This window comes from Myzus persicae, unplaced genomic scaffold (assembly GCF_001856785.1).
Source record: "Myzus persicae strain clone G006 unplaced genomic scaffold, MPER_G0061.0, whole genome shotgun sequence".
NCBI lineage: Eukaryota > Metazoa > Arthropoda > Insecta > Hemiptera > Aphididae > Myzus > Myzus persicae.
In genome coordinates, this window is record NW_019103967.1 from 295,282 (window position 1) to 319,279 (window position 23,998).

The 23,998-nt window shown below is 27.2% G+C and overlaps 3 protein-coding genes and 1 pseudogene across 5 annotated transcripts; 2 read left to right on the forward strand and 2 right to left on the reverse strand.

Annotated features, from left to right (window-relative positions):
* Positions 1-1,924: 1,924 nt before the first annotated feature.
* On the forward strand, positions 1,925-3,808 carry LOC111037034. Its single transcript, XM_022319389.1, has 3 exons — positions 1,925-2,059; positions 2,215-2,326; positions 3,404-3,808. The coding sequence occupies exons 1-3, from the start codon at positions 2,012-2,014 to the stop codon at positions 3,541-3,543; spliced, it is 300 nt and encodes a 99-aa protein (XP_022175081.1). The 5' UTR covers positions 1,925-2,011; the 3' UTR covers positions 3,544-3,808.
* Positions 3,809-7,068: 3,260 nt separating this feature from the next.
* LOC111037021 (zinc finger MYM-type protein 1-like) lies at positions 7,069-9,089 on the reverse strand. Its single transcript, XM_022319371.1, has 4 exons — positions 9,063-9,089; positions 7,944-8,994; positions 7,344-7,781; positions 7,069-7,253 (listed from the first exon to the last, which is right to left on the reverse strand). The coding sequence occupies exons 1-4, from the start codon at positions 9,087-9,089 to the stop codon at positions 7,069-7,071; spliced, it is 1,701 nt and encodes a 566-aa protein (XP_022175063.1).
* Positions 9,090-11,600: 2,511 nt separating this feature from the next.
* Positions 11,601-23,980, reverse strand: LOC111037008 (BTB/POZ domain-containing protein KCTD3). 3 transcript variants are annotated; one of them, XM_022319355.1, is made up of 13 exons: positions 23,864-23,980; positions 23,512-23,617; positions 22,739-23,052; positions 22,391-22,535; positions 21,965-22,276; positions 20,789-20,985; positions 20,523-20,726; positions 20,342-20,458; positions 16,352-16,491; positions 16,099-16,285; positions 15,899-15,995; positions 12,943-13,121; positions 11,601-12,243 (listed from the first exon to the last, which is right to left on the reverse strand). In XM_022319355.1, the coding sequence occupies exons 2-13, from the start codon at positions 23,562-23,564 to the stop codon at positions 12,029-12,031; spliced, it is 2,160 nt and encodes a 719-aa protein (XP_022175047.1). In that variant the 5' UTR covers positions 23,565-23,617; positions 23,864-23,980; the 3' UTR covers positions 11,601-12,028. The 3 variants fall into 3 exon arrangements, with proteins under 3 accessions (XP_022175047.1, XP_022175045.1, XP_022175046.1); XM_022319353.1 differs by lacking the exon at positions 23,864-23,980 and adding an exon at positions 23,697-23,855; XM_022319354.1 differs by lacking the exon at positions 23,864-23,980 and adding an exon at positions 23,754-23,850.
* Positions 16,867-18,988, forward strand: LOC111037010 (annotated as a pseudogene).
* Positions 23,981-23,998: the final 18 nt, after the last annotated feature.

A 23,998-nucleotide genomic window follows, 5' to 3' on the forward strand; every position in this document is an offset into this window, starting at 1 on the left:
ATATGATTAAAAACTGGGGGAATACGGATAAAACTGGGGACCCTAAATGCGCCAATATATGAATGAAAGGCCAGTGAAGTCGATCTATTTAACGGACCCACGATTAGTTTAAGCAACTAGATCAAAAGACAACAATTTTGTAAGAAAGGCGTATACTACAGACGTAAACACAACCCGCATACAATTAATGATAAATGATTTAATATATTTTATTGACATAGTGTTTTAATTTTAAATTCTAAGGTAACCAGTAGAACCAGTATTTAAATAAAAACTTTTAATTTAGACCGTGCTAGGCATGTGTCTACTTCGCCTAATAGTTAATCCGTCACTGATCATAGGTATATATTATTGTTTTTAACTTTCGTGGTACCCATATAAGTAATTATAAGTAATATCATAGAATTAATCTAAATGTTTTGAACATATTTTCAATGTTTACATAAAATACAATAATGTACGTAAAAGTTTCAAATCCCTACGAAAAATATTTTCGATTTGCAACAAAATAATTAAAATCGTTATACTTCGTTTGAATATTTAATGTCGTTCGAATTCGAACTTGAAATTCTTGTAAGAAACACCATGCCTTTGCATCCAAAATATTTTTAAATATCTATAATAACAATCTTATGAGGATTCTTCAATCCTTATATAACATTTTTAAGTTATTTTTATTCAGCAATTATTTTTGCTTTCGACAATTATAAAAAAAATTGTTACCTAATGTCTATAAATAGTTCAAAAGCCAAAATATTTTGAAAATTACACCATGTTTAAAGTATGCTAGTGCCTAGTATAAACAGTTGGTGAATATTTGAAGTATTTACGGTTATTAATTATTTATAAATTGCAATAAAATATCAAAATTGTTTGACAATAAAAAGTTATTTTAAAGGTTTAAGGATTTCTTGATTACCTACTTTGAAAAGTACACAACATTTTTAATTTTGTTTTCCTAAAAGTACCAACTAGATTCACTTTCCAACTAGAAAATAAATCGAAATTAAAAATCATGGCGAATTTTTTTACTTTATATCGTATACGCATTCACAAAAAAACACACACATTACTGTAAAATCAATATCTTATTATCGCTCAAAATATAATATTATAGAAATTTGGCTATGTTCTTAGTACATTTCGAGTGTATACTGTTTAAGTACCTAGTCATTCAGTACATTTTATTCATATATGATATTATTATTTATGATTATTGCAAAATAATGATTTGTTAAAGTAGAATTCAATGATAAATCATTTCTGGGCCGTATGATGGCGCATAGTTAGGAATTTAATATAGCGTAGGTGCAGACTTCATAGATGATAGTTGATATTTACAATGAGTTTTAATTTTAAAAAAATAAACAACAAATTGAATTTTTATTATAGTATTTTAGTATAATAATCTTTTATTTTTTTCTGTTATTGAATTAACTTTTTAATAAATCATGATTAACTGCACATTAATTTAGTGCATCAAAATCATTTAGTTTTTAAAAAAAAATTTTTAATTTTAAATCTAATTTATTGTTTTATCAAGTGGCATAAAAATCAAAATGCGCGGTATGTCGGCTTTCATCTACAGGTAGGTGTTCAGGTATTCTTATAAGCTCGTATAACTATTATTTGTATTGGGCATAAAATGCTGTATAGCTAAAATTGTACAGTGCACATACAAATCATATACGTAAGATTACGAATTCCTCACGTACCAAAATATAGTGACTTAATTATTTCTATATTGTTGCATATAGGTAGCTATAATACAAATCCTACACGACATTGATTGTTGATTTAAAAATTGTGTATATTTAAATTATTACAGTCTGCATTAAAAAAAACTATAGGTATGTGCAAATGTGTTGAGTGTAATCATGTCTTTGAATATTAAAAATTCCTTAAACAGATACTCGTTTTGCTATATATACAATAAAATGTCACTCACACTCTCAAATTCATTTGAGATTTACAAGTGAGTGGTGACCGAGAGACAATTCCGATAATAATCATGAAATTTGTGTTAGCGTTTTTGTTGTTGATCGGTATTTCTTGCCAAGTAAGATACAACTTTTTTTGTTATAACTTTTTATTTATTTTTTAATCTTTATTGAGATTTTAACATTGAAATATTATTATACATAGACACTTATCTTATATACAATTTTGTTATAACTTATTATAAATAAATACTTTATTTTATCGTCGAATTAGATTGGAAGAGGGGATTGTGCTCCTGCTGAAACAATAATTGGAGATTTAACAGAAAAGATGGGTGACGGTATACGTTATGTTAAAGATACGATTGCTGAATATATGCCAGACAGTAAGTACCTTTATAATTTATGTCCCTACGAAAATATTTCACTACCTATTCCAATATTCGAACATTTGACTATTACAAGACTCAAGTGCACAATGCTGAATGCACTTGAAATTTCAAAATAGATTACTGCTAGGCTAAATTATGTTCAAAATTTTAAAATAAGTAGCTGTACATTGTACATAACTCATAAATATAGGCATATTACGCAATGTCACAGTTTTTATGATTGCAATTAATATTTTAATAATACCTAGTATTAGGTCCACAACTATTAAAAAAATGGCAATACAACTCTTTTAGAAGTGGGTACAGTTATAGGATTAATACAAATCTGAATAATGCAATACCTATTTAGCATATAGGTAGGTTAACAAAAAATATAAAAATATCTACATTATAATATAAAAATAGGCAAACATACCTACCCATTTCTTGGCTTTCTACAGACCGTTTATGACTTAGGTCCACTACCGTAACTATATTAATCACCTCCATCTCTTCCTCTAATTTGTCAATATTGTTCTTAATTTTACTCTTAACAGTGGTAAGTTGTTGGCAATCTTATCTCCCCATCATTGTCTAGGACCTCCTCTTGCCCGATTGGTGTTTGGTTTCCATCTTAGCTGATGGAACCTTCTGACCTCCATAAATGATCGACCTCATCTCAGCAAACTACTACTGAAGACTACCTACAACAGTTTTCAAATTGTTTTCCATTTCCATCAATTTACACATAGTGCTCTTTAGGGTTTCTTTAATCTCTATACCATTATTATTAGATTATCAGGGCATGCTTAGTGCTATCACAGCAAGTTCTAGCCGGGTCGTTTTCTATTTTGATTCCTGCTACATCCGATGGGGTCTTCTGTCCTAACCGGGTACATTATTTTTTAATATACTCTCAAACATTTTTTTGGACTTTTTTTAAAAATTCAAACCTCGATAATGCCGAAAAATTCTTTTAATTTTATTATTTCAATATCTAAATGTTAGTACATAGTAGGTAAGTATAAGTAGTACATATTATAGGATAATCACTAAATATTAATTTCCAAATTGTTTTTTTTTTTAAATAAGTTGACATGCCTTCAATACCGGTACCCAGCATAATGAAGGATGGGTATGACAGCTTCAAAGATGGTGTGGGAGATATGGCTGAAGGAGCTGGACAAATGGCAAAAGATACCGTGGGTACTATCTCAGATGCATTGGATTAGGCATTACGTCATACTTAGAAATTTAAACAGTAGATAAATATTCATAAAAATACAAGCGCTTTGTTTAATATAATATAATTGTCTTGTTATTGGAAATATATAAATACCTATATTGAATAATTATTTGAATAACTATAATTTGTAACTGTAATAAAAATGTTACACAATTTAATCTACATTAGAAAAGTTCATAAATATTAATTTCAACAACATTATTATAATTGTATAATTAATACCTACAATAAATATTGAATTCTTAAACTGATATATTTACACTTAGTTCTTATAATAAAACAACCTATGCATATGCGGTCCTACGGGTGCAGCCTCTGCAGCCTGTGCTGCACCTAACATTACAACCATCACTTTATTTTATTGGTTGAAATCATATAACTATTCATAACTCATAAGGTAGATATTTTATAGTTTATATCTTTGTTATTTCACGATATATTGTTCTGATCATGAACTTAGTTGTTACTTTGTTAGTTTCAGTGTTGGATAGTAACGTAACAAAGAATACAAATTACTATTGTAGTAGCCAGTAACGCTGTAGTAATTGTATTATATATTATTGAAATTAACGCAATTGTAACGAAATTTCTTATAAAAGTAATTTCTTTGGAGCAACGTGTTATTTTCCACGTTATTAAAATAAGTTATGAATGTAGAGTCCATGACATAGACTAAGGGTTAAGATATTCGAGAAAAATTAAAAATCGGTAAAATGTATTTACTATTCTGAAAATTTTAGATAATAATGATGAATATTATAAAATATGCAGGCATGAGGCATCTTACGTATTTTATTCATGCGTATTACATCCATCCATTATCAATATAGTGTACCTACATAATTAATGTATTACATATACTACTATACAATTCATATATAATAATTAATAGCATACCTACTTCTAATTACATTCGTTATGGACTGAATTTGTCGTTAAATTTGGAAAAAGTAACAATTCATTACCCACTACTTTTTGAATGAAAAAGTAACATAACGTGATAAAAATAATGTCGGGAAACGCGAATTATGTAATTTAAATAAAAATATTTAATGTAATAAGTAGGTAACGTAATTAGTTTCTTATCGAAAGTAATTTACCCAACACTAGATAGTTGTTAGCTCGTAGATCTGATGATCAAGCCAGAATTAAAGGGAGGAAGACCCTAGGCTAACAGTGGTATTTATAGTCGATCACATCTATAATTATCATAATATGAAGAAAAACCAAGTTCGGAGGAAAGGAAATTACTAGTTTACTAGTTACAAAAATTATATATAATAGTCTAAAGTAAATTATGGTTCATTGATACTCAGTAAATCTAACTTCGTAGGTACACATTCCCAATACCCCTAACATTTAGAAATTAGCAATCTATGCTGCACGGCTGCACCTGAAGTAAAATCCTGGGACCGCCTATGAACCTATGATGATAATAATGTAAATAATATCTGCATTATTTACCTATGTGTCTGCAGTCTGCTGCTTATTTATTATGGTATCTACCTATTTAATAAACAAAAATATGTAATAGGTTACTCAATAGTTGTACCCACGAATAATATTTATAAATTACAACAAAATAATTAAAATTGTTATTCTTAGCGTTATTATGTTATTTAGTTCAAATATGAACTTAAAATGTTCCTAAAAAATAACAGTTGTTTTAAGTTACAGTTACTGTGCTTGCATAGTTTTTTGATTTTTGGTTATAGTATGAACTATTTAAGAGAATCTTTGATTTAAATTTTCAATTCTTAGCTATAAAAATTGAACATTTTATTTTTTTTTAACTTCTAAATAATTTGCCAATTTTCGTAATTTTGATGAATTTTGTCAACATTTTATTTTCTGACGCTAATAAAGTAATAATAAATTATTGTGGATTTAAGCTCAACTTTTTTTTAAATTTCCACTAACAACAACTTATGAGAAAAATTTTATTACATTTTCAAGTTTTTCGATCAAAAATTAAAAATTGTGTATCGAAAATAATATAAAAAACTAAAAAAACTCGAATTTTTCTTTTGCATGTATAATAAATAGCTCAAAAACAGTCAAAATATTTCGAAAATGTTTTCGTGCATAAAAATATCTTATATTATCATTCAGTGAAAATTTCTTCTATATATGGTTATTTTTTTTAGAGTTAAATAAAAAACAAAATCAATTTTTTTCGAAAAGTAGCTTTAAGTAAAAATCTCAGTTTTTCTTAATTTTTTGTTTTTCCTGGCACTTTTGAAAACTATTGGAAGATTAGGTTAGAGTAAGAGTATTAAGTACCAACTAGATTCAATTTCCTACCAGAAAATATGCAGTTGAAGAAAATCAAACCATTTTTAACACCGCAAAATGCGATGACACAAAAAAAACACACATCATTGTAAAATCAATACATTTATCGCTCCGCTCTGAATATAAAAACTATATTTATAAAAGTCCTTTTTATGGATTCCCAAAAATGCAGTCTACAGGTAAAACAGCTACTAGCTGATGTTATTCTTGGAAAACAATTTATTTATTTATGGGTAGATAAAAGTCTTATAATAAAGCAGTAGCAATACTTTAATATACATGGTGATTCACCAAAATTATATTTTCAAAATTCTTGAGATATTTGTACTACTTAAGGAGTGTCCTGTGAAGATACAAATTTCTGTTTTTCAGATGAGAACACCCCCTTAAAATTGTAAATTATACAGTGGATAATTTTTCTAAAAATGTTGACGTTCCATAATCAAAACTTGTACTAGTAGTTTTTGAGTTATTTAATTTTGTGGTCCAAGAATAAAATGTTCATAAGATCTGAGGTATATGATGTTTTGAAAATTTTGGTCATTAATCTATCAATATTAATTATTTGTAAAAATAACTCAAGTTAAAAAAGTGGGGTTCACACTTGAAAAACAGAAGTTGGTATCGCTATAGGACACTCTTTAAGTAGTACAACAAAATTCAAGAATTTGAAAGTATAGTCTTTAGTTATATAATATACATAAAAATAGCAAAATTCAGAATTAAATTAAATTTAGTATTTAAGAAAAAATAGGGGTGAGCATTCTTGGTGAATACCACTTGTATATAGTCAGTGGCGCCGAATGAAATTGAAACTGGCAGTTCAAATAATTTGATTCACCCACCTACCCTTTCAAAATTACCACCCATCGGGATTTTTTTTCAACAACAGCTGTAAATTAATATACAAATAAAAATAATGTTTTTTAATAATTGTTAATATTATTATTATTTGTAAATGGATTTCTTAACTCTTACACATAAATTAAAATAAACACTGTTTAACATAAATTTGATGAAATAGAATAGAGTATTAAGTGATAATTAAATAATATTTTGTAAACTAATTTGCCTTTAATAACGTACAAAGTCAAAATTATATATATAAAAAAAATTATTGGTGTACATATTGTTTATAATAATTTTGAAGATAGCTTTGCAAATTTATCAATGACATCAGAGTTATTTATTGAAAGATTTTCACATGATATTAACATCAAGTTTTCAAGTTTTCCTTGTGAGATTGTGCTACGTAGCCGATTTTTTTTATAATTTTAAGCTTTGAAAAGGTACGTTCAGGTGACGCACTTGTAACAGGCAATGTGGTCGCAATATGAAGTGCAGTATAAAGAGTTGGAAACACTTCTTTTAATCCAGACATATGGCATAATTTCAATAAATCTAATAAACTTCCTAAATTAATATTTTCATTATTGAAGTCAATTTTGTCATTAGAATCTGAATCTGAATCATCCATTTGTGTATTTTCACCAATATCCGACAAATTATCTTCATCACAAACTTCCACACTATAATCATTGTGAATACTTTTGGGTAACTTCATGATGTTAGAAAATTCAGAGAAATAATTGGCAAATTGCACATACTCTTTTTTTAACTCATCGAGTTGTACAAACTTTGAGTATACATCACAAAATGAATTAAAAGCATCCTTCGGTAAAGCAGAGTTTTTACATTTTATTTCATTTAAACGTTTAGTAGAAAAGAGAGAAATATCTTTTAGTAAATTTAGAGATTTAGAAGTAAATCTGTCATTAATAGCAGTGATAATTGTGTCTAAAGCAACAAAGTATGTTTTAATTTTAAATTCATATTTAGGATCAGTAATAGGGTTATCTTCTATTTGTTCACTTGGCAATCGTTTTTTTTTTCTTGGACGATGAATGGGCAAAGGTGAGAACTCCATATCTGAATTTTCAATGTAATTTTCAGTTTTTTTACAAAGTTCTGTATATGCATTGTCTTTTCACAATTCTTTTATTTTATCAGTTACCAAGTGTATACTTTTTATTGTACCTAATAAATCAATATTAATTGATTGAAGTATTCTGGTCAAAGGATCCACAATACAGAAAATATCAATATATAAAAAGGCAGTAAGAATAAATCGTTCAGAAAGAAAATATTCAATTAAACCAGTTGCTTTTGCTCCACTTTTAAAATCTACGCATCCTTCATCTTGCTGTATTTTTATTAAGGTATCTATCAAAGCATTAAGTGTTATAATTACTGTATTTAATGCAGATGAAAGTGAAAACCAACGTGTTGTCTCAACACGTTTTAGTCGATAGACTCGTTGTTTTGGATAATGTGTTTTCTGTGCATTATCAAACCAAGAAACTCTTTTTTTGCTACTTGTAATAAACGCGTATAAAGATTCTAAATTGCCGAATAAGTCAACAGCATTTTGCGAACTGCTAGATCCTTGAACAACTATTAAGCTCAAACGATGAGCATAACACCAAGTGTATGTAGCAGCAGGATTTTCTGCACACACAAGTGCTTGAAGGCCAGCATATTCTCCACGCATGTTGGCTGCACCATCATAACTTTGTCCTACTAAAAACCGTCTCCAATTCAGTCCATTTTCAGCACAGATTTCTTGGAAAATAGTAAAAAGATTTATTCCAGATGTTATAGATGATTCTTTCAAAGCTAAAAGACGTTCGTTAATTACTGGTATCGTTTTTTCAAAATTAACATAGCGAATAATAAATGCCAATTGCTCTTTTTTAGAAATATCAAAAGTAGTATCAATAGAAACACTAAAATATCGAGACTCTTTTAACTGTTTAATGATAACTAATTTGATACACGAAGCCACAGAATCGATAAGCTGATTTTGTCTCTCCCAAGACAAAAAGTTCACTTCTTTTCTTCCTTTGTTTTTTATTTTTTCAATATGTATAGCCAACGAAGGTGACCATTTGCTAATTAGTTCTGCTAAATCTTTAAAATTGCCTTTATTAGCCTCAGACCAATTCTCACGGTGACCTCTAAATGAAAGAGAATGTTTCCCGAGAAACTTTGTAATTTCTACCAATGTATTCACCACGTCTCTGTTTATGGCCACTTCTTCTCTTTTTTTTTCCTCCAACGATGGTAAAATGGCTACAGAGTTCTGTTTTAATTTAACAATTATTGACGCATTAATATGAAAACTTGATTTCTCATGAAAACTAATATCACCAAGTCTGTTCCAACCTTGAAAACCATCTTCTATCCAACTTTTTTGTGCATATTTATCACCAAAAAACATACAATATAAGCAAAATAATCGATTTTTTGAGATGGAGAAGGTCAACCAATCTCGATGTACACGATCATCACCAGTAAGTTTCCTCCAGTAATAATCTTCGGTAAAGCGATGACCATATTTTTGAGGAAAATTGTTTCCCGGTAGTTCATTCTTTTTAGGCTGGAAGGGGCCTTTAGAAATTATTGCCAACTTTTCGACCAGTGATAACTTTTTCTTAACAAATATAATTGGATCACAACTGCTCAAGTCTAAAGAGAGGGATTCTGAAAATATATAACTTTATAAATTTATGTTTGGTAAAAATGTATAATACATTTTTTTTAATTTAAGTAGGTATTAATAGATAATAATTTATACGAAAATTGAATATTATCATAACATTGATGAATAATTATTATTGTTGTATTTACCAATAGAGGAAGTCTCAATATTAAACGTTGAATCACTGTTCACATTTTGTTCTTTTGTTCTTTTTCTTGTGTAATAAAATTAAAGCAGAAAGACTCAACAGTACTCTATTATTTTACCCACCCACACACCTACCTACCCACCCACCCAATTTTCAAGGTAGTTCAATTGAACTATCCGAAGTACGTGTTCGGCGCCACTGTATATAGTTTTAAACACAGATTGTACTTTAAAGAAGTAATGCTAACCTAGCAAAAATCTCTGAAGATTAATTGAAAATTATTTCAATTATCTGCTTTGTATTATCAAATTATGTATATTATGATTAACATCTAAATTAATATTAGTGACGCTCTAAAGAAAAAAATAAGCTCAATGAATACATTAGGTATTAATTATTATAAAGTATACTGATTTGATCGACATTGTATTTATCAATATTTATACATGACATAGGTATTATAAAATAATATATAATATAATACAATAAATAGATAAATATTTAAATAGTATAAAAATATTTATTATTATTTATAATATTTATACAAAATGTTCAATATGGATAGAATAGAATAATTTTAATAACAACTTGTGAGGTCACATGAATACGTAAAATATATTGATAAGTGTAGTTATAACAAATAATTGAATGATACAAACAACTAAAAACTGTTATGAAATAATTAGTTAAATCTAAATAATGTTAATTAGTAATTACTAATGTAACCATGGTACATAATAATATGTATACAATAAATATTTTCTCTATTTACTGTTCAAAAATTAGTGTGGCAAGAACATGTTTTAAATAAATTATACTAAAAATCATTACTTGCCTGTGTGAATAAGTTAAAATGCATCAATTTAAACAATTTAATAGACTTTATAAACAAGTGAGCTATAATACATTTTGAAAAAATGACAAATAATTAACTGTTTTTGTTAGTACAATGTGCAAATATTGTAAACAAACATGCACATGACTAAACAAGCAATACATATTAAGGATTTCATGATCACATGTTCACATACTTTATATATGAGCAATAATGTTCAAAATTGATAGTTGAAGGGTAAAAATTCAAAAAGTGAAAAAGGTACCAAATTTATACTTGAATTGATAGTATTCAGTGTTCATTTGTGGGCTGTATAGTATTACTCTACTCATGAATAAATTTAGATTATCATCAATAATTTAATTTAAACTTATAAAAAAAAAATGTAATCGAGAAATTCAACATTTTTAATAATATAAAATATTTTATCATAAATAATAAAAATATAATGAAACTTATATTGGTACTGTAATACAATGAATTAAATTACAACTTTTAAACTTAAGTATGGAATTCAATTAATCAAGTATCATTATTTTATAATACATACATTTAATTTTAAACATAAGCAATATTCACAATACACAATGGGTGGTTTGGTGAGATTCATATAATATAGTAATTATTAGTATCACATAATCTGTTAATATCACATTGATAATAATAATGATAGATTTGCAAAAAAATGAATAAAAATAGTTGTTATATTAGAATACACTTCTATTGTTACCCACATCATGACTCAAAACACAATAATACAGATATATTACTTTTTTACAACAAAATACTTTTAAATATCTGTTATTTGTTAGTGATTTTTTAACAAACACAAACTACTGGGTAATTAATATAATCAATTTATTTTTTCCTGCTCAATTCCACTTGGAGAAATTCAGTATGTCACAAAAAACCCTTCTGACAAAATATTTAATATTGTTATTTTAAGTGTTTGATAAGTGAATATTATAACTGCATTTCAAGTTTGTAAATGCTACAAAGTCACAATAATAGGCCATATTATATATAATAATTCATAAGTATAAATTTATCAAAATGTTTATACGTTGTGTATATGTATTCATGTAGCAAAAACCACGGTTGACGTTGAAAATAACTAGTTATTATTAATTACAAAATATAAAGTAAATTTAGAATTTGAATTTGCATCATATATTATTTATTATTGAAAAGGTAAATTGGTCCCATATTTATTATAAGTATAAATAAATATTTTATGTTGCATTTATTATTCATACATTCTGTGGCACAACATTTCTAGGACAATGATTATCAATTAATTGTCACCATTCAAAGAGGAAATACAACTAACATGTAATCGAGTTAGATCCTACATAATATAATCCATATGAAGTAGTTAAAACATATATTTGTTGTTCTTATTTGAGACGAATAGTTAAATGTAATGAATTAAGTATTAACTACAACCCTAGCAATTATTACACAATATCTATTATGAATTCTATTGTACTTATATAAATATTCAAATAAAAAAAGTGATCTGCATTTGATCTTGCATATATAGAGTTATTAATTTAATATGCTCCAAAGATTCTCCTACGTGCTCCTTTTAATTTTTTAATTTATTATTGTAACTAGTACTTAGTACTTCAATACATATACCTAAGATCATTTTATAAGGATGACGTTGAAGTGGATGCGTCTGTTTGTTGGGATTGATTGAGGAAGGCCACATTGGATGCCTTTAATCTAGCCGTGTTTCCTTTTGTGATCAACATTCCTGGGTATGGAGATATACTAGGCGTAGAACAGTGGCTGTTGCTTAGGTCACACTGATCAAGCAAACGTAACAGTTCTTCGGCTGTCGGACCTCCATTTGGGATAGGTTCTGGTGCGAGACAAAATAATGGTAATTATTATTGGTAAAATTAAAACAATTAGAAATCGTGTAACAAAAGTGGTCTTGAATCAAACAAAACCTTTCTGTTATCTTACAAATAACAAAAAAAGACTATATGAGAAAGCTGCATCTTAGTTAATTATAAACACTGATTATGTTAGTTAAAACCTAAAATTATGCAATAAAACCTATACAATTTAACTGTATTCCAATATTTTTTATTTCAAACTTTCATGAATAAATACATTTATTAAGTACATAAGTACATGCATTAATTTATAACTGTTTTTATTTGAGTTGTTTTCAAATTAAAATTTTCAATCATTTAATAGTCTATGTATTGATTATATTTATTTAATGAAGATAAAAATATAATATTATTTAAAAAGTTTTCAAACAAATTTAGCTTTTGATCAGCTATATCAAAAAGTTGGTATTTATTTACATCAAACTAATAACAATGTATTAACAATTGCTTTAAACAATTTAAATTTTAATATTTTAAATGCTCCTTAAAATTAAAAATTGCATTATTATGCTGAAATATACAACTGTGTCATCTTAAATTAAATTTCTATGTAACCTATACAACTAATAATACAACTAATTTAATACAACTTGGCGAGATTGAAATGCAAATGCATGAACTTACGAGCCCTAATTATGTATATAAACTTTTGTACTCACGCAGACATTTGTTAGCTAAATCCAAAGCGGTGGTTAAGTCCCACATTTGAATAGCTCCATTACAATGTCCGGTCAATATGAACCGGCGAGGCCTTGATCCCATGCGACTAGAGCCTTCACATTCGTGCACACAAAAGCAAGTAATTATCGTACAATCCACAGCTCGAATTATGCAAACTCTAAAATTTAAACAAACAAAAATCAAAAATCAAATACACATAAGAAATACATAAAGGCACAATTTATTAGCACACAGATATAATTATGGCAATGGTACTAGTCAGTACTTTTATGTAACATTACCACCATGGCAGTATTTAAGGTAGAGGGCAACGGGATGCTGTTGTCTCAAGCGGCTAATATTCTAATATATTCAATATTTAATCCTCTCTAATATTACAAAAGGCACAAAAGCGATGTGAAACAAAAGGTATTTTTAAAAATTTGGATTGTTTTGGAAATTATTTCATGTCAATATTTTGGGATGATCTTCATGGACGTTTTAATGCTGAAAGTAAAAAGTTAAAGTCAATCGATATTGACTTGTATGAATCATTCATTCAATCCATTTCTAACCTTTGAAATGAAAATAAATTAGATATACAACAAATGAAGAAAAATTTTTTATGGTGAACTTAATCAATTTAAACATTTTTTAATAATTACATACTATACTATTTTAGATAAAATACATATAGAGTTATTCAAACAAAAAAAGGTATATGATAATTTAATATCAAAACATTCCTATTTTTTAAACTTAACTATGACATCCAAATCAGAAGTTTTCAAATGTGCTGAAAAACTATGTAAAATATTCAAAAACAACTTAGATAAAAGATTTTATAATGAATGTGTACAACACTTTAGGAAGTAATATAAAAAAGTCATACCGAATCTCTTAAAGATAAATCTCTAAGAAATATCCAGTACATTAGTATTATGATACAGTTCAAACATTTACAAACAATCTATCCTTATGATGGCATTGAGCTTTGAATGTTTTGTGAACACTAGTAACAAATTGTTCTTCGTAAAGATCATTTTCAACCCTGAGAAGAATCAAAACTTAACGTTCATCGGTAATGAATAAGGATCGCCTAAATGCTTCGTCTTCATTAAACGTTGAAAGACAAAAGTAATCTAACTTCTTGTATAAATTATGATAACATAATAGTTAATACATTTGCTTAATTACAATCCAGAAAAAAAATTAAATGTATTAATAATATTATGTTATATACATAATAAAATATACATTATACATACAATAAACCTGGTGTTTTTAAATTGCATTACATTTTTATTCAGTATTATAAGGCGCTGTTTTGTTTCCCAAGAGAAGAAAATTCCTAAATACGGCCCTAGTGCTACCTCCCCCCCTCCCCCCAGGCCACTATTGCATAAACTAAGAATAAATACACAAATAAATAAAGTATGAACTACTAATGAATTAACCATCAGTCTTTAGTATTATACAAAGAATTTTTTTTACTATTTTTAATAATTTTTTTGACATAAACAATCTATACAAATTAGTTCCAATAAGTTTATATGATAAGTGTAATTTTTTTTTTAAGCCTCGGCAACTGAGGCCATTAGCTGTAGGTTGTGGCGCTGTAGGATTTTGGGACTGAAGGGTTTAGGGACTGTAGGGTTACAGAACATGTGTGTGTTTATTTGGCAGAATTCTAGTGGGCACCTCTAGGTTTCTGTCATGTCTGGGTGGGGGTTGCAGCCTCTGAGAGAAGTGCCGCCAGTGACCGAGGTTTGAACCGGCAACAGTGCAACTGACGCATTATCTACTCGCCCACTTCGTCCCCAACAGTAAATTATAACATGAAAGGTATAATTAATGTAGCCACCCATTAGTGACTCTTGGCTAGTTGATTGATTTTTTATATTATTATAAATATTTTTTTTTTTTTTCAAAAATATTTTTAGAGGCACAATTAAAGTTTTGCAAAAGGTCACAAAAAAAGGCTAATTCTGAAAATTAGACATAATATACAAATAACAGTATTTAAAATGGTTATTTTTAAAGATTTTATAGAATATTGTAAAAAACCACAAATTGTTTTTACAAATTATGAAACACCTCCCCTACTAAATCACTTAAAAAAAACATACCTAATTAAAATAATATGTTTTAAAGGGAAGATCAATATTGTTCTAATATCTATGTTAGTCATTAGCCCTTAGTCATATATTATGATAAAATATTATAGTCGTAATTTGTATTTATCAAAATGACAAATAGATAAAATAAACAAGATAAATTGTATGTTATGAGTTGGTATGTCATTTTTTTTTTAAACTGTGTACGTCATATTGCCAAGTATAAATATTGTATTATACAACCTTATAAAATATGTTATGTTTGTCATTGTTGATTTTGTATGTTTTGATTGAAATCAAGCTTGTGAAAAAAAGTAAATATTTTGATAAATACAAACAATTAAAAATAACAATGTTCATAAAATTGTAAATAAAAACGATAACGTATTTTTTAACTGAACAATTGTAAGGTAAAAGACATTGGATCCAGAACAGTGTCACTACTTAAACTTAAATAAAATAAATACTACCATTTATTTTCTAGTTTATTATAAAATCAATGATACCTACCTATAGTTATAAAATTATTTGTTTTTGAAAATAATCACTTTAAACTCAAAAATGTAAAATTATATTATATTAATGAATTGTAATTACATTGTATTGCACATAGTGGATAGTTAAATTATTATGGGCATTTCATGAAAAGGAATCGGCTTGATGATTTTTTTCATACCTTGATGTGTGAAAAATTGTTACCATTTCATGTAATGAATAATTCACCAAATGTATAAAATATTTTATAATTTATACATACATAAATTGGATGTTCATTAAACATGAACTTAAATGATAACAATCTACTGTACATAGTATCTATAAATTATAAATATCTTACCTTTTACCATTTGATGCAAGACGAACAAATAGTTCAGAAGTTTCGGGCATGACCTTTTGAACAAATACTTGTTCGTCATCCTGTTCGCCATATGGCCCTATTATTAGTAGCAAAATATGATACATAAATTAATTATAATATTAAAATTTATCAAATTATTCTGTAAGAATTTATAGTTTAACATATAAAAAATTATTAACCACAATCATTTCCAGCGCAGTAGCTAATACAAGGTTCAACTTCTTCAAGTGATAATATCTTAAATGAAGCAACTGGAGTTGAACCTGGTTGTGTAGAAATCATGCCTCTAAATCTAGTTACACTCCATGTCCTCACATGATTGTATTCACTGCAAACAGACACGAGAAATTTCTCTGACAGTGTAACCTATATGAAAATAACAGTTAAAAATAAACAACAAACATCACTTTCATTTAGTATTAAAACACAAACTTTGGTAACAGAACTTTGGTGTACTGTGAATGTCTGAAACAATTGAGGACCATGTCCTACAGTTTCTGGATGTTGAACGATCACACGGACTGTACCTGAGCTTGTACCATATGCTATTTCAATCCAATTTCCACTGACACCTACAACAAATTATATTCTAATTAAATTATAGAATTATATAGATGCCTGATAAGCAATAGTAATACATAGTTAATTATTTATCATTAAATTATATTTACAAAGTGAGTTCTTACAAATTAAAGAGTACTATGGTCATATACTGATAATTTATATAGAGAAGATGAACCTGTTTATTGCTCATTTAATGTTCATGATATATAGTTTTATATTATCAGTAGTCATGGACACTTGGTCTATGACATATAGAATTTAACTAATTTCTTTACGATAATAACTAGGATAATATATATATACATTGATAGAATCTTGGTGTAGAAAATCAAAACATCTGTCAGCTGGGCAGGCCAGTTCAAAAATCTTAATAGTTGGAACCGGCCCACAGTCACAAGGTAGTACTCCCCTTGGTCTATACCTTTGTAATGATAGTAGTTAAATGATTGATTTTTCACAATTTTGAATAAAATAAAGAACATTTTCAGATTCCGTAACTTAAACATAAGAAATGTAAGTTTATACTAAACAAGCTTTACAGTTTATTATAAAATTAGGCAGGTATAAAGAAATCAATAATATATTATATATTTCATTTTATTTTTCCACACTAATTGTTTAAAATTTAAATACTTTTTTATATTAGATATTTCATCAATGTAATACAACTCAATATAATAATTCTATAATAACTCATTATAATTTGTTAGTTTTTTAAAAAAAATATTACAAATCATTTAAAACTTTGAAACTATGATTTCCACACATTAAATGTGTCAAAAAAAAAAAAACCATTGACAGATGATTTTCAAATTAAGTAGGATTCATAAAATGTATGCACAAGTGTTCAGTATTTTTTTCAGGTTTTCAATATTAAAATGCGTGAAAGAAATATGGAAGCAAAATTATAAAATATTTAGTATTGCATAGACTTCCCAATTAATTTAACATTTGAAAAGTTTTAAAGTAGCAACTGAGGGACAATGCAATTTCTAATAACATTTTTGTTGGTAACCGGCACAACTTCTCAAGTATGTTAATAAAATAATATCATGCTACCTAGTATAAAAATATATATTATTACAATTATTATTTTAAAAATGTTAACATGCAAAATGATGTTCTCTGGTTATGTAGAATAATACAATCTTTACACATTGAACTGTTGAAATAGATTTTGCCATCAACTGTAGATGATCAAATCCAAAATTCTGTTTCGTGGTTTTCTCCAACATTTACACAACAACTTATGTGGCTTAAAGGTTTGTAGTTGCATAAAAATTTAGAGGGTCGGAAGCACACCTTTTTTAAGGAGTACTTGATAGGAAATAGTTTTTAACACATATGGTTGTGTTATTAAGTGTTTTAAATTATCATTTGTATGAATATCTCCAGCATGGTCCAAATTTTAAACACCAATGTAGATGACATTAAAATACAATAAAATATAATATTTTGCTCATAGAAAAAATTAATTTAAACCAATTTCGACCTGAGAGCCCGATAAATTTGACACCTATTTAGAATGATTAGATTTTAATTTTGTATACATTTAAACTTAATGAAATGTTTTCTACATTATTGTAGAAGTCACTTTCTAATAAATAATTGTTTAATTTACTTGAAGAAATCAAAATGAGATTTTAAATCAATTTGAACTGAAATATAAAAAATAAATTTCCCACAATAACTGAATAACAACCTATATAAAAGGCCAATTAACTTGAATATTTTTAATGATTGAAATCTCATTATTCTATGTAACTTTGTCAAAATTGGTTTAAATGTTTATGTTTACCACTAGACTATAATTTAATAAATATGCTGCTTCCAATCACCTAATTCAATACATTTGGATGTTAGCATATTATATGTATTATTGAATATTAAAGGAAAACAAATTAACATCAACTTTCTTAAAACTCACTTGATAGTAATAATGCTTTTGTTTAAATTTATAGATTTAGCCCTTGGTACAACTAATGGTATTATACATTTTCCATCGGACTTGAAAGACAAAGTAATGAATGTTTTAAATGTACCACCGTCTGTACCAAATATACCAATTATAGAAACGATAGATGATGATGTGGAAAAAGTAAAGATATATACAAAAACAGTTGTTTCTCAAGATTTAGTAACAGATAACTGACAACTAATTCAGCCATCTCAGGTTCCAAATACATTTATCATGCCATCTCAAGATTCAGAAACACTAATCATGACGGTAACAAATGACAGTCAAGTAATCATAGCACCAGATTCAAAAACAGTAATGTCAACCATTAGAAATAGAATAATACATTTATCAACTGTTTAAAGTTTTCACATTAATAATCATTTAATTTAAAAATAGATTAAGACAATTGATTATAATTTTTAGCACTTATTTAAATAACAATACTTAAAATACTTTAGTCTTTAGTTCATGAACTGAAAATATAACTTGTTTAATTATACAATTTAAGTCATAACCAATAAATAATAACGAAATTTCAAAAAAAAGAATTTTTTATTTGGGTATATTAGTGTACACTATTAGACTACACACTTTATAATTCTGATGTATACCCAAAAACTAAACAAAATAGACATAAAATATTAAGTCAAATATAAAGATAAAATGTTCAATATAAATAATTTAATTTGCATAACGCTTTGAGACACACATTTTAGGTCCGGAGAAGAGCAAAGTGTTTGCTTTACAATGTGTTAAGTTTTGAACTAAAACAGACACATTAAATATATCCGATAAATTTGTTGGACATTGTTGGATTGAAACTCCAACCAAGAACTTCAAAATCATTTTTGACAATAGAACTTTTTTAAGTTTGTGCAGCCAACAATACAACTTTAAATTAGCAAACTTACATTAACGTTAACTTATATTGTTGGCAGTATAAGCTTTAAAAAGCTCTAAAGGTAAAAATCAAGTCATCTTTTATACAATAATGAGTATTTCTTAATTTTTACAACATATATTACCTTTTGGTACTGTAAAAGTACCTTGATTTTCAACTTTGTGGGTGTTTTTTGGTAGAAAGTTAGATCTAGTTGGTATTTTGAAGGGTCAAAGATAAAAAATTCTTAAAGCTATTCAAATTAACCTGGTAAACCGGAAATTTTACTCAAAACCAGTATTTGATCAAATTGATTTTTTTTTTTTTGTATATTATAAATGAATAACCGTGTAGATACATGCAATTTTCACAAAATGTTTATTTTATAATTTTCTATTCATTATAACATTTTCAAAAGTTGCATAGTTATATTTATTCATAATTTATAGCTCATAGTTATTTTCAGTGCCATACTTAAGTCATTTTAAATATTTGTTTAGTTATTTAGTAGATAAAAACTGGTCACCGCCAAATACGTTTTTTAATTTGAACAGAGTATAGTTTGGTACTTACACAATATTTTTATAATTGGACACAAATCCTCGTTTATGATTAAAACTTAAAAGGACATCCATCATTACTGTCCAAAAATTCAAATATTTTATGACATTTTTTTACTACATTCTAGTCAATCTCCAATGAGTAAAACTTGATGTTGACATAATACTAATTGTGTTGTTAAAAAATTATAAAGTATAAGTATATTTTGAACCAATAATAGTTAACTGGGTGAAAACATGGTCAGGAAGAACCTAGGAAAACCACTGCATTGATTAAATAAACTACATTTTATAACCTTATGTTTTTTTGTAGCTTAAATACTCAAAACACTCATGACTGATTTTGACAAAAATCTCACTGTTCTTAGAAATATTGAAATTTATTGATTTTACAGTGTAATAAAATATTGAAAAATTATGGTTTTTTTAGAATTAGTTTATTATTTATGTAGACTTACTTGTTTTAGGAGTCAAATAAACAGAAATAGCAGTGATTGGATCATTTGATGCATCTCTGTAGAGCTCAGTTACTAGCAAATCATTGTCTTTCATTCGCAATGGAAATTTTTGCATGTCTAAAAGAGTATTTTAATTTTTATGATTTGTACTGTAATCATATAATTTGTATAAAATTCTTACCAATATAATAAATTGATCCATTATTACAACCAAGAAGCAGAAATGAACCAGCTGTATCAAATGATGCGATTGGTACTACATCTTGAGTTTGCCAATGTTGAGTCATTGCATGCCAAACCCCTATTTTACCAGTGGGCGATAAAGCAACAAGTTGGCTACCAATAAAAAATAAATGTTCTACACGGACATTCAAATTGAATGTACCTAAACACATTTGTTTACAAATTTAAATTTATACATTTTTAAAACTATACAACAAATATTACCTATATTGGTTCGAGATCCCTGTTCTGATACTCCCCAGAGTCGAACTTGATTTCCATACGATATAGCAACCATAACAGAGGAACCATCAGAATTACCATTTTGACTATTCATCTTGGCATTAATTGCTATTCGTTCAATACAGTTGTCTATATGTGGAGATGTGAAAACTTGTTGCCAACCACTTGAATCTTTCAATCTGTTACAACATATAATAATGTTATTTTAAAATTATAACAACAAAAATCTAGGAAGAAATGAAACATATTATTTAGTTTAAGCATCCAAGGATAGATATTAGGCTGTTATCAGAAACAATCTGATTATTAAAATTAGGGAGCAAATTTATATGTGTTTGTATATTTCATATTTTTCAATTATCAGTCTATTTTACATATTCAATGTTCTAATGACAAATTTATAAATTCCAATTTACACAATATAATAAAACATAATATAAGTTATAGATTACAGTAAAATATAAATGACTACATAAAAATACAGTAAATAATAATTGAATACAAAGAGGTATTTGTTACAAAGGTTAGATTACACCAATGTCCCTGTTGCTTTGAATCAATTATAAAAAATAAAGCGGAATTTATTCATCAAAAATATACTTGCAGTTTAAATTTCTTGGAATATTTTACTATTTTTCTTATTATAAAATACATTATGTTTAATTGTGTTTATAATAATATATAAATATATTAATGTTAATGTTATATTTATTTGTATTTTTTTCACCATTTATAGACATTTTGAGGGATTAATCATTGCGACAGTGACCGATTCATATTGAGTAAATAATAGTAATTACTATAATCATTTTCTTTTAATTTTGGTTAAAATTTACAAATTTAGAACGTAATTATTAATTACGAGAACTTTTGGTGTACATCAAAAGTTTTGATTTTTTAATCACTTATAATTTACTGTAAAAATTGTTTATAATGACACCGGTTGCATAGATATATCAGGTTTAACGACCTTAAAGTAAAGGACTCGGAAAAATGCATAGGTAAGTTGTATATGTTAAATTTTATAGGTAGTATTGATGACAGTCGGTTATTATGACCTATTTTCTTTAAACCCTTGAAAATTATTATGTACAAGTTCTACTGTATATGTAAATCCTCTACATAAGTTTCCTAAACATAAAACAAGTTTTTATTTACCTGTAGCAAACAATAAAATGAGCGTAAGCAACTACAATCCAATTATGGTGAGCTTTGATGATTTGGACACGCAATGGATCAGCCCAGTTGGAACCTTGATTATAACCAAAAACCAAATTTAATGCATCATTTCTAATATACTTGTTGAGATCAGCTGATGAGTTTCTGGAATGGTGATTGGGTACATGGTTACCAAGTGAAGCTGCTCGAGAGTGCCCACTATTACCATTGCCACGTCCGTTAATGACTGACCCACGACCATTTACAGTAACTCGAGAAATGTCTAAAGATGAGTTACGAGAATGACAACGACTAGAAAAATATTTTGTCTTTAATATTATAATCCTTTATTTTAAAACAAATACTTTATGAAATATTGAATTGTACCAATTAGTTAGAATATTATACATTTATATATTTACCAACCTTTGATAACCATGAGTATGAGGTATTGATGATGGTGAATTTGGTGGTGGTGCTGGTTCAGGAACACGGACTATTGAACCAGGTCTTGTTTGATCATCTACTTTAGTCGCATTACTAATTATTTCGGACTCTTGCATAGGAGGGTCTAAGAAAAAAAATATATGTAAAATAATGAATTATTCAGAAAAACATTTTTTTTTATATCAAACTAATTAAAAGAAGAGATAGGTAGGTTGGAAAATAAAACACCAAATTATCAAACTTAATGCAGTTTAATATATAATACAAATTGAGAATTTTGTAACACTTTTAAATAGTGTATTTAACTATATTGAAATTTGTATTTACTTGGAGCTGGTAACATGCTATAAAACAGGATGTCTCCACATGACGATTGCTCTAGATCTTCACACAGAATAAGGCGTTTAACTAGAGGCATAATACCATAGAATTCCGCTTCATGCCGTAATGTTCTAATATCAGTGCCAGACAAATCTATGTCATGTGTTCGTAGATAGTTCAAAATTATGGCAAAAACTTTTGGATCACGGTCTATGAATATAGCACCTGTATCATCTCGTAGACTAGAAATACGCCCACTTAATAGAGCAGTAAAAAAAGAATCTGGCACCCATGTTAATGTTTGCCGAGATGTTGAGAACCTAAAACAAATATTTTTGATTTAAGCATCATATTTATTTTTGAAGTCTTTGTACTTTTGTGATTTTTAGGTTTGAATTAGTTCCTAACACATGTATTTTAGTATTTTTAATGTTTAACATAATATAAATTCCATTATGGCAGTGTAATCGATAACATGGAAAAAAAAGAGAAAAGTGAATGAGGTGGACAATAAGGATTTTAGTTTAGGGCTAATGATTAAATAAAATAGGTAGATGAATTCAGAATTTAATTTGATTTTTAAATAAGAATACAATCAAACGACAATGTAGCAATTGTGCAATGTTTTTAATGCATCTATCACTGAGTAAGCTAGAAAATGTTTTTATTGTTAAGGTTTAGCATATATAATAAAAATTAATATTTATATTATAACTTAGATACTATAAATAATAATTTAAATCATCACCAAAGTATTGATCTTATTAGTAATTCTTTACCTAGTACCACCAACATTAAGATGCATTATTTCACCATTGTGTGGAGGTAACATGGTTCATCAGCCTTTTAAATTCTGCAGTTGACGTATTTGATTGGTATATGTTACTAAACAAATTTATTAGAAGAGATTATTATACAAATTACGGTCTACTTGTGGTAATAATTAACAAATAATTAAACGTGCATTGTTTACGTGGCAAATTTGAATACTGAAATAATATTAAAAACCATAGCACAATACCTATTTTCTATTTCTATTAATATTAAAGAATATTTTACATAGTTAAATGTTAATTAAGGTTTCTGTTGACAATGTTGACATAACTTTTTTGCTATCTAGAATCTTCATACCTTCATATCAGCCCAATATCACATTATCACGGACCACCACGGCTGATAGTATGATAACGCACGTCATGGTAGCATATTATAATTCTGTAATAATTCTTGTATACCTTTACATCTAAGATATACATATTATGTGAT